Genomic DNA, 12,147 nt, shown 5'->3' with positions numbered 1-12,147 from the left:
TGCAAGATATTCCACTCTTGTTTGAAACAAAGAAATGGAGAAACAGAATCAACATAATGCCAATTTGCTTTGAACTCCAGATGTCAACTTTGAAAGCATTTGTTACCTTGTGAACTCCATTAAATATTTCGAATAACCCAGAGTGGTTCTCGAACATCGGTTTGGTAACCACTGCCTTAGAATTGCTACTGCATTTTTAGAACAGACTTAATGTTTTCGGTAAAATAAACTTGTCCGCATTTGTCAGCTAGGGGGAAATGTCTTCAGACGCCAGAGAGATTCCCAATTCCTTCGCACTGCTATACACATTACCGTCCTGTACCCCGAAGTGAAGTAATTTTTGAAGAAATTAAGTTTATCCGAAGAGTATGTTTGTTTTAAAATTGTTGTGTAAATGTTTAATTCGATGTAACTGCATTCATTCATACAATTCAAGCTGGGTACTTTGACTGGGCAACAAATGCTGCCACTGAATTTGGGACGATCTAAGGATAAATACATTAATATTCCTATTTTTAGATGGACTGATTTTAGTGGAGACTCATCTTAACCTGAATTCTTCTTTTAAAGCCCCTGGATTATTTTATTGACACTCTAAATCCATTCCCTTGCAGTGCACGTGAAGTTTAGGATGAAGTCCTCTGACAGGTCTGCGTCCTGATTACTTTTTGGGTTCTGTGACGGCGTGTTCAGAAGTTAAATAAATTAAAACAAACAATACACTAGTACGAATGATATATGATTAAACAGGAGTTATTGTGACATATTCAACGGAAATGACGACGCAGTATCAGAGAGCGGAAATGCTTCTTTCTGTATCCCAGTCCTTAAGCGTATGTGACTGAAACGAATTTTATGGAAATATATTTCAGGCTCTAGGATGTAGCAAGGAAGTTATGCTGTTTTTGCACTGGGAGGTAAAATATAATTACAGTTAAAACGTTACTTTTTCTTTTCCCATATCATTCTATACCTCTGCAGTCGGTGGATGCTAATAATCAGGTTCGTCCTCCAGCCGTACTCATTGCCCCCTCCACAGCCGGGTGGAAGTTTCGAATATTTATACAAACCCGTATTTATCTCTCTTTTTAGCGTATTTCCCCAAACTAAGCTTATGCGATCTCCTTCCTGTCTGTGTACCTGTGTATCCCCTCAATCGACTTTTGAATCCCTGAACAAATCTTTATGAAACTTGGTATTTATATCATGGCACCTGAGCTCATCTCAACGGCGTACTTCATAAATCCTTCCCATAAGGCTGTGTGTCTGTATGTGTATCCCTCCCATTGTTGCTAGGCAACCGCTAGGTAAACACGTTCCCGCTGCAAAGGATATACGCAACAATAGAATTGTTGGAAGCGTGTATGACGTCTATGTCTTATCAAAGGATAGTCTGTGGGGCTGTTTATGTATCCCCGTATCGTTGCTTGGTAACAACTCAATAAAAACATTCCAACGGCAACGAAGAATTGTTGAAGGAGTCGTTTCCTGTTCAATTATTGTCGTATCAGGGGGAAAAAAATATAATTCTTCCCAGAACTTCTTGTTTCACATTTTAATACTTCAGTTTTAATTTATAATACGGACGTAGGACCGAGGCTGTCGTCTTATTTTCATTTCAAATTTGATTCGTATGATGTCCGTAAGTCAAGAAATTACCTGCATTTATGGAACGTGTGTTCACACTCGATCATGTCAAGGGTCAGTTCAATCCAGTCGGTACTGCATTTATCCAAGATCTGTATTTTACTCTCATCTGTCTTCCCTGGGTGATCTTTGACATTCCTCTGACTAAAATTTTGCATGCATTTCTCGTATTCCCTAGGCATGCTATATGTCCTGTCTATCTAATTCAAACCGTGAAGCGTCTCATTCTGTAAGTTGCTCCCTCTTTCTTAGATCCTCAAGTTGAGAATTCAAGCTCATTCTTTAGTCACTTTACGCAAAGTAAAGACCGTTAGTTCTCATCCCTAATTTGGGTTGCTGGGCACACAACCATAACTAACGAAACTGGGTGTGTAATAAGAAATTTCTCGAGTCGGTATTGGGGGAGGTGAATGTTACACGAAAATCAGCGGTGTGAACTGTTCCACGTTCAATGCCTTGTTCATCTTTGCTGGCGTTACAACCCCCTCTCCTCCGTGGTTTCGTAACAGTAATTCTTCTCCGGGTTGGAGACGATAGCCCCACGACCAACTCCCAACCTATGGGACCAGGGGCTACATTTCTTCTAGCCCCTATACATTCGCCTGTTTGACATGGGCGGCCCTACCAGGAGCTTACGCTGCCGCCAGCATAGCTCTCTGGGTCACTGAGGCGCGTAAACCTCCTCGAGGAAGTCACATTCAATATTCGGAAGTATAAAATAAAGATACAAATATATTCTCTGTGTAAGATTTGAGGCTTTCAAGGCGGTGACTATGAAGAAAGCAGTCTTCTGGGATTTGGCACCGTGTATATGTGGTGTTAACCGACGTTTCGGAGGAACGTATCGCCTCCATCTTCAGGGTAGAAGAAAAAATATAAGATATCTGCAAGCGAAGAGACGGTGAGAACCGGTAATTACCGGTACGTTCCTCCGAAACGTCGGTTAACATCACATATACACGGTGCCAAATCCCAGAAGACTGCTTTCTTTATATTCTCTGTGTTTAATCAAGCATCATGCTACGAGAGCGTGAAGATAAAGCCCCACGAGTTCTTAACCTCAGCACTAGATACAAATAAGTGGTCAAATTCACACTCCACCCCGACCACGCTCCCGGGGAAAAGGTCACAAGTGCCCGTTAGGTAGGGAACGGGAAGTGTCCCAGAGCTAGTCCGGAAGTTGTGAAGAGAAAATCCTTTGGATCTGCCTGGAATCGAACCCCCATTCCTCAGGCCTCCAGCCCATGGCATCTGAGCAATCTGTATGATCCTTCGTGAACTCCTATGCGTCAATCTGCCAGTTGTGCAGCTACTCAAGAACTTCCCAGCATTTTATGGAACCCGAAGGTCCATTACCGTGTTCACAAGAGCCCTCCAGCGGTCCCTACCCTGAGCCAGATCAATCCAATCCATACCATCACCTATCTCTCTGATATCCATTTTAATGGAGGACAACAAGAAAAGAAGGGGGAATGGAGGAGAAGGAAGGAAGATAAAGATGTTGGAAGAGACTAAGTTAAAGGAAGATGAGAAAGAATAAGGGGTATAACCGCCCACAAGCCTAAATGGTATTTTATTGAGAGTTATTCTCAATATTTTATAATAATTACGCAGAGTGTGTACGCAGAGTGTGACATAGCTCACCTCTTGCACACATGAAGCTGCCTATTTCCCAGATGGACCACACACACACAAAGACGCCAGATGACCCCCTGGTGATTTAGTTAAGCATTTCCTGGAATTTTGGTTCCAGAGTCGCTCGGCGACTCACTTTGGAAATTTGACTCTTGACAGTTTCTGCTAGTCTTAAGTCACACGAAGGCGTGCCAGGAGGGGACGCTATGGCCAGCATACATCATTACCTTTCAAAAGTTACGTTAGGTCATTAAAGAAAAAATTTGCCTCTAGAGTAAAAATGATTGGAAGTAGCGGATTCAGAGTCAACTCCCTTACTTCAAATCTGACCAATCCTCAAAAGTCGAGGGTGTGACTTGGGAACTTCGCGGAAACTGGAAAGGCTCACATCTCTTCAGAAAAAGAGTCTTCAAAAACTCATCAAACAGGCATCAAATAGTCTTCAAATACTCTTCAAAAAAAAAGTGGTGGTCCAGCTAGGAACAGTTGTTAGTGTTTGGTAGTTCACCTTTGAAAGAAGTGCCAGCACCTGGGGAATTGTGTTTGTGAACTGTGTTTTGTTTTACACTTTCTTCACAAAGAATAAATTATACTCACATGCAAAGTGCAAGTGTATCATTAGACGCTTCTGCCTCCCTGTCTCAGCGAGGCCCGTACAAAAGATCCTGAGATAGTCTCATCTCTACCTTCTGAGGTAAAGAAAATTCACCTGTGTTCCTTTAGCAAAGAGCATCAGCAACAGCCGCTGCAGGTGGAAGCCAGGTGAAGGAACAGGAAGGTAAAGGGCGACGGCGACAACAAGAAGGTGACACCCAACATAAAGGGCACTATACAGAGAGAGCGGTTACAGGGGAGAAAAAGGAGGTAGAAGACAGAAGGAAAGGAGAACATGATGGAGGAGAAGAGAGATGAAGTTGGAGAAGACTGGGACAAAATAGGAGGAAAAGAGTAAGAGAAGAAAAGAGAAACAAATGAAGAAAGAGAATGAATATGAAAGAAGAAACGGAAGAAGAGAGAAGGACGAGAATAAGGGAAAAGAAATCAAGAATCAAGAAATCAACAGCAGAATAACATACAGGGAAATCAAAGCAGAAAATGAAGCCAAAACGAGCAGAATCAGGTGGATGGATAGGAGGAAAAATGAAGGCACTATGGAAATGATGAAGAGGAAGCAAAGAAGATAAGAAAGCAGATAAAGTTATCTTTCGTTATCCCCATTCTTATATTTTCAGAGAAACATTATTTTACAAAAGCTGGATTCCTGACGAGTTGGGCCTGCAAGAAATACAGCATCAAGGTTAAGAATGAGTGGAGTCTATATATATCTATGTCTTTATTGTGTCATGCTTCATAAAGCCTATGGATAATTATGACTTTACATTTACATTCTCTCATACAAACTACTGAGCACAACAGCTGTGCCAGGAACACAGTGACTTTTCGATTGGGAGACAGCAGCATGTATGTCACAACAGGGAGCAAAAAAGGAGAACCACGTTCACTGTACCAAAACCAGAAGAAAAGTAGAATGGATTTTCATGTGAATAAGATTCCAAATACTTGAATTTAATTTCCCATTTTGGTTTTCATAAATACGATCACCAGCAAGAAATTTCCATAGTGCTGTCAAAATATTTGAAGTTCTATCAGTATGAGTATATATTCGCTATATTCTTGACATACAGTACACTACAACACATGCCACAAAGTATGAATACTGACTACAGAAATCTTTTTGCATTAAGCTACTGAGCTTTCCACAGGTGTACTGCATTAATCCCTCCTTTGTTAGGCAATACAGGAGCTACAGACAGGCTTTATTCTAGAGAGTGATTGACAGAAGGCTTTGTTTCTATGACTTACTGTGCTGCTGGATCTTCTATAGTGTATCAGCAGCCACAAAAAATGTGCTTTATTATAAAAAGTGACCCCTATGCTGTGTTTTCCGGTCACGGTAGCCGAGCGGTCTAAGACATGCACTGTCTTCGCTCGCTCGGAGGTTCGAATCCCACTCAGGACATGGATGTTTAGTTTTTGTGCGTTTTTCTGTGTTTGTCTACAGGTAGAGGCCTTGCGACGAGCTGATCACTCGCCCAAGGGGTCCTACCAAATGTGTAAGATCTAGTAAACCGAAGTGAAACGGAGAGTTTCATGGAGGTAGGCCTAGGCCCAAATTGGGGCTGTAGCGCCACAGAAAAAAAATGCTGTGTTTAGCTGGTGGCACCATAGGGATGGATCCCATGAAGATCAACATTATTGACGAAAAAGGTAAAGTTGTACCTGTGCTTAACTAATTAAGCACCACGCCATGAAGACGTATCGAGGAGTGGATGTATAGATCCGCATGTCGTGAAATAAGACCTCGAGGCGTATTCTTGCGACGTAACTACAATTCAACGTAACTATAATACAAAATGTTGAACAAGTCGTTTCGCAGTCTGTCCTTTCGTGTTAACAACTCTCACTAGAATGTCAAAGAGTCGAAGTCACATTGCGACTAGCGATCAGTCAGTCAGTAAGTAAGTCTTAGTGTCGAGCCCCATCTGGAAGTCATGACCAGATATATATTACTGTTTGACAGTTACGGTCTTGTTTTTGTGGGGCGCCCTCTCTGATGAGAGACGGGTCTGTCGTTTGTATATGCTGCTGCCCCTGCCAGCGCAGTCTTTCTCGGATCCGAGCCCTTTGCGGCTTGCGACCACATTTTACTGTCTCAGATTTGAGACTTACCTTTCCGTCGCCTCTTACGACTCGCAGGGTCACGGTGGAGGTATTCGATCCCGTCTCCACACGGGTTAATGTCAAAGAATATTCCTATGCAGTGTTTTATACACAAGACGTTTCCAGGCAACGAACCTTCAATGAAGGTTTTCCAGTTTTCGGGGTAACATCGTTCCTGTCCGGCAAATAACACGCAACAACTAGTAGAGCAAACGCATATGCAGGCATGGATCATAAGGCAAGGAACTGAAGGGGAAAGGTGTCTCAATTCCTCACACAACAAACTGTTGACCTTGACACTAGTTGGAGGTGAGTGGTTAGCTTGACGCTCCGGCCGCTTTACTCCCGAGGAAGGAGCCCCTGGTACCCATAGGATAGGAGGTTGAGTGGGCCCCAGAACCGGTCTGTATGACATGGAAAGGTGGAGAGTCCCTTACTGGAACTTGAACTTGGACCCTTTTGCCATGCAGCCCATATCTGTTCGCTATACCAACTGCACTATCCTGGCTCCTCAATATTATAGAAATGGTAACAAAATACAGGGACAGTGTGCAGTGTGATATCTGTATTGTGGTTAGGATTGCAATGATAAGTTTCAATTTGCAATAAATGAGCATCATGCCCAAAAGAAGTGCATTTGGAATAGAATCTTCTTTTTACTAAGGGTCAGTAATGAAATAACTAAAAAGCAATTATCAACTGAAATATCCTCACATTTTTTTTCATTGCTAGTGGGGTGGGAGTAAGTCCCTTGTACTGCGGCCACTTCTGGCCTATTGTACCAGCCCCAGATGATAGGTGAGGGTGATTGTGGAGCAATTGGTGGAATGAAGATTGACAGGGGAAACCGAAGTACTTGGAGAAAACCTGCCCCAGCACCACTTTGCCCACCACAAATCCCACTTGACCAGATCCGGGATCGAACCCGGGCCGCCTCGGTGGGAAGCCAGCAACTAACCGCTTGAGCTATGGCACAGCCTATCCTCACCTTAATATTTTATGTACATCAGTAAAAATGAAATTAACCCGCACCATGTTTTATACATACTCGTATAACACATAAATTTTGTTTTTAATCCTTCAGTATTTTATGTTGCAGGAGCAGGTATCGAAATGGCGGTGCAGGGCGATCCAAGGTGCGGCGTCGTGTGGTGCTGAAGTCAGGTGAATGCAACGTGTTACAGAGTCGTGTGGCACAGCGCAGACTGCGCTACCTGCAAGATATATTTACAACACTAGTTGATGTAAAATGGCGATGGACCCTTCTTGTGTTCGCCCTTAGTTTCATCCTGAGCTGGCTTGGATTTGCTCTCCTCTGGTGGCTCATTGCTGTTACACATGGCGATTTTGAGCCAGAACATTTACCAGATCAACAAGAGAATTCAGGATGGAAACCATGTATAAATGAAATCTACAGTTTTGCATCATGTTTTCTGTTCAGTATTGAGACTCAGCACACAATTGGGTATGTACACGCTGTGATGACCTCAATGATTACACTTTAGGAGCTAAATCTGAATGATTACATCAAATGACACTCATTCAGAGATGGTGATGCAGTTGATTATTAAGGATTTTTTTTTATTATGACTGCTATATTTCCTGATTCCTTATTTCCCTGAAGAAAACTTTCAAATAGTACTTCAAACTCTTGAAACAAACAATACAGATTAGTTTTTACTATGCAGCAAAGGAGTGGAAACTTTATAAGAAAAAACCTGGTTATCTCTACTGAGCTGAGTATATTTGATGCCCTACACAAAGTTTCAAGAGTGTCTCTTCATATATAAATTTCCATTCTTTCTCTACACAAGATAGGCTTTTGTACATCTGCTTAAAAACACATAATTCTACAGAATCATCCATTTAGGGAACAAAATCTTTGATCAGGTATTTTCAACTTTTAAACCACTTAGCATCTTCTTGCATAAAGCCTTGCTTACTTTTGCTTGATTCTAACATTGTGCACAACATCCTAATGAAAAAGCCAGTCTGAAATTACAGCTGAATACCAAGTTCAGTGAAGTTATATTTAGCCTTACTGTCTCACATTTGGAATATACACCAAAGAATTGCAAACTCTGGTCCCCAGTCTGCCTAAGCAAGGATCCTGATGAATAATATACATTGGCCTAAGACAAATGGATCTACATTTTCAAGTTTACCATCTTCTGAGATGTGATACCATGTATTCTGCTATAGATAGAAAATAGTAATCTTCATTTGTGGGAACCTCAAACCTCACATGGATCTATATTTTCATTAGATGTTACATTATCATAATGAAGGGGCTGTTAAAATCCACAAATTATTAAAATGTATGCAGATCTTAAATGGAATTGTGAATGTGTTGTTAGCAGTGAGTTACTGCAGCACAAACATCATTTCATACAATTTCACAAAATATGAAACCGTCTGACTATAACAAAAGAAACAATAAAGAATGGTATATATGTGACAACAAAAAATGTGATTAGGGAAATAAGAAGGCCAGCATTGCATTCAGTTGACAATATTATATTACAGCATCCTGTTGCACTTTTCACTTAGTGTCAATTAGAGACAGTGAAAAATTAATTGACATTCAATTAGCAATATTCTTTTGACATTAAATAAGAGACTGCAAAAATTCTAAATCTAAATAGCAGATTTTTGGTTTGAGTCTTAGATCTCTTAGTTGGAAATTTTAACTACATTTTTTTAATAATGACAAGATTCAAGTTTGTAAATACTGTGCTTGCTTTAGAGCAATGAATACAAAAGAATGTCTTTGTCTACAGGTATGGTTCACGATCGACTACTGAGGAGTGTCCTGAAGCCATTTTTGTCATGTGTCTACAAAGTATTACGGGTGTTATGATTCAGGCCTTCATGGTGGGCATTGTGTTTGCTAAACTGGCACGTCCAAAGCAGCGGGCTCAGACACTTCTGTTCAGCCGCAATGCCGTCGTGTGTTTAAGAGATGGAGAACTCAGTCTCATGTTCCGGGTTGGAGACATGCGCAAGTCTCACATCATTGGAGCAACAGTGAGGGCACAGCTGATCCGTACCCGCACAACCAAAGAAGGGGAGGTTCTTCATCAGCACCAGGCAGAACTCAATATAGGCACTGATGGTGGTGACCAAAACCTGTTCTTCATTTGGCCAATGACTGTTGTTCACAGAATTGACAGTGAAAGTCCACTCTATAACATCTCAGCTAGTGATATAATTGACCGCGAATCTCGTTTTGAAATCGTCGTTATTCTGGAAGGTAAATGCAAACTAGTGGTACACGGGTATGACTTTTCACATATCAGATAAAATAATCAAGTGATTGTACAAATTGAAGTTGAGATAAGGCTGTGTTCTGTTGTCTGAAGCAAAGGCAAAGTTGCCCCTGTTCTTAATTAATTAAGCACTATCCCATGAAGACATACAGCAGAGTAGAGGTGTCACTTCAACATTCTTGACCTTGCCACTAGATGGAGGTGAGAGATCAGCTACACACCACCAGCTTCTCAACCCCCCACTCCCACCCCACCCAAGAAAATGACACCAGAGCTGGTGTGCACACTGTGGAAAACAGGATCTGAACTTCTGCTGTCCATCCTGTAGCCCATTGCTATACCAACCTAGCTATCCTGACTCCTGTTATCTGTGCTGTTTCATGTACAGTATTTGGATAAAATGGTAAAATAGCGAAAGAGAAAAAAACCAGAGGGAAGAGTGACTGAACAAAATATAGAAGCTTTTTTTTTTATATGGATGATCAAATATTAATGCAGACACAGAGCATGGCCTACAAGATTCTAACTGACCCGGCTTAATTGCGTAATATGAATATTCATTCATCAGTAATCTCTCAGACGACAGGTCCACAGTCTCTTCCAAAACAGTTCCTCCACTTAATGCGATCTTCTGTTTTTGGAAAGAGACTATCCAGGAAAAGCGATAATGTGGTAGTTTTTCCATTTGCTTTCCACATCACAGTACAACAGCCATTCAAACCACTCTGGTCACGCCTGTTGCTATACAAACTTGAACCATCTCGAGCATCATTTGCTCTGTGCTTCAAGTCACTGCTGATGATGCTGCTTCCGGCATCAGTTAATATGAATGTATTGACAGCCAAAAACCAAACTATTACCTTTTAATGAAATAATGTAAGGAGAGTTAAGATAGTAATTATAAAGGGAAATAGCTGGCAAGTTAGGAACTCTAATTGCTGTTGGAAGACAGGAAGTAGTTCAGCAAACTCTAATAAATTATAATAGAACAAATGGAATATTAAGATGGAATTTTGGACAGTGGATGAGTAAGGGCATATTACTTCTCAATTTTGTTATCCTTGAACCTGACATAACAAATACGCTGCCTATCAGTGTTTCTCGATATGAAATATCTGCAATTTATGTATAATATATCTTCCTTCCATCCAAAAGGTATCAGGGGCTTCCTCCCTGGGGTTAAAAGGCCAGGGTGTGAAGCTGACCACTCACCTCCAGCTAGTGCAGAGGTCACAGAAATGTGGATCTACACATCCACTCCCCCATACGCCTTCATGGCATAGTGTTTAGTTAGTTAAGCACATGAACAACTTTACCTTTAACTTTATACCTTGTCTTCCTTATGGAATATTCATATTGCTCAAATTTCACACTGTGGTTACAAAACAACTCAACTGCATGGCAGTGCATACTGGGTTCAGGATCTCTGACAGCACAGATGGAATTCCTATCACAGAGTATCCAGAAGAGATCACGTCCAAAAAGAAACACATTCAAAAGCAACTTGATGAAGACAGTGTGATCCACGAAATTCAGAAATATCAAAAACAAAAGGAATACTTATGTATTACCTGCATAAATTGGGCATAAGCTGGCATAATATGCTTCCTATTCTCTCTTAAAATATCAGGTGTATAAAATTAAACAAGTTCAAAAGAAAAGTATTATCCCTGGGATGCATAGCTTTTTAGTTTACCAACATCTTTGAGGAACATACTGCTTCCATTTTTAGGGCTAAAACATCAAGCAAGCATCAGGCAGAGTATGTTCCTCTGAAATGTTGGTAAACTTCTAACTACACAGCGCCACAAACCCAAAATACAGCATTCTTCACAGTCACCTCCATGAAAATTTGAAATCTCACAAGTTCAAAAGAAGGTACTCGACTTAGCAATAAAATTTTAAACTTATTTTAATTTGGTTATTTTATGTTTGTCAGGAACTATAGAGTCAACTGGTCAGACCACACAAGCAAGATCATCTTATCTTCCAAATGAAGTGCTCTGGGGGCATCGATTTCAGCCTATGGTCATGTACAACAAGGAACGACAGGGGTATGAAGTTGATTATAGTCTCTTCAACAACACAGTCCTTGTGGATACACCACTGTGCAGTGCAAGGGATCTGGAACGCTTCTATCAATTGCAGCAGGACCTGGGACAATCATCTCCACCTGAACCAGGTAACTTACAAAATTCAGTCCATGCAAAACAACCATATTACAATTTTAAGTTTTTGTTGAATTCTGACAGTTCTGTTACAGATTGTCTTGACAAAGTTACTAGCATGTTATAATTGATCATGCATCCAATGAAGCTTATATGTTTTTACTTTCCATATGGTAAGATTTTTTTGTTTTTTGCAATTGACCTACTAATCTGTCTTACATTTTTAAAGTAGTTTCATGGCAGCTATAAGAATTATATGCTTACAATGAATCATGTTTAAAAGGAAATGAACAAAATTCTAGTAATTTAATTATAAATTATATCTTGATATATTTTGCTAACTAACTAATTTATTTTTATTGCTAGTGGGGTGGGACTAAATCCCTTGTACTGCGGCCACTTCTGGCCTATTGTACTGGCCCCAGATGATATGTGAGGGTGATTGTGGAGCAATTGGTGGAATGAAGATTGGCAGGGGAAACCGAAGTACTCGGAGAAAACCTGCCCCAGAGCCACTTTGACCACCACAAATCTCATTTGACCAGACCCGGGATTGAACCCGGGCTGCCACGGTGGGAAGCCAGCTATTAACCGCTTGAACTATGGTGCGGCCTACTAATTAATTAAGTGGAGCAGCCCCTCAGAAGCTAATAGTTTATTAGACAGTCAATAAATTCCCATCCTTTAACGGAAAAAAAAGGGTTCAT

At 40.8% G+C, this 12,147-nt stretch overlaps 1 protein-coding gene across 6 annotated transcripts in view; it reads left to right on the top strand.

The window, feature by feature from the left end:
- Window positions 1–12,147, top strand: part of LOC111870020 (G protein-activated inward rectifier potassium channel 3) — a 47,119-nt gene that overhangs the window by 27,791 nt on the left and 7,181 nt on the right. For all 6 annotated transcript variants that reach the window (XM_023861949.2, XM_023861950.2, XM_023861951.2 and 3 more), the window contains 3 exons: window positions 7,103–7,468; window positions 8,784–9,256; window positions 11,212–11,454. In XM_023861949.2, the coding sequence (XP_023717717.1) occupies window positions 7,103–7,468; window positions 8,784–9,256; window positions 11,212–11,454 (1,082 nt within the window). The remainder of the gene's footprint in view (window positions 1–7,102; window positions 7,469–8,783; window positions 9,257–11,211; window positions 11,455–12,147) is intronic.

The sequence above is a fragment of the Cryptotermes secundus genome, unplaced genomic scaffold, assembly GCF_002891405.2.
Source record: "Cryptotermes secundus unplaced genomic scaffold, Csec_1.0 scaffold109, whole genome shotgun sequence".
Taxonomy (NCBI): Eukaryota; Metazoa; Arthropoda; class Insecta; order Blattodea; family Kalotermitidae; genus Cryptotermes; species Cryptotermes secundus.
The sequence above is the reverse complement of the archived record's forward strand: the minus strand, read 5'-3'. Positions and strand labels throughout refer to the sequence as shown.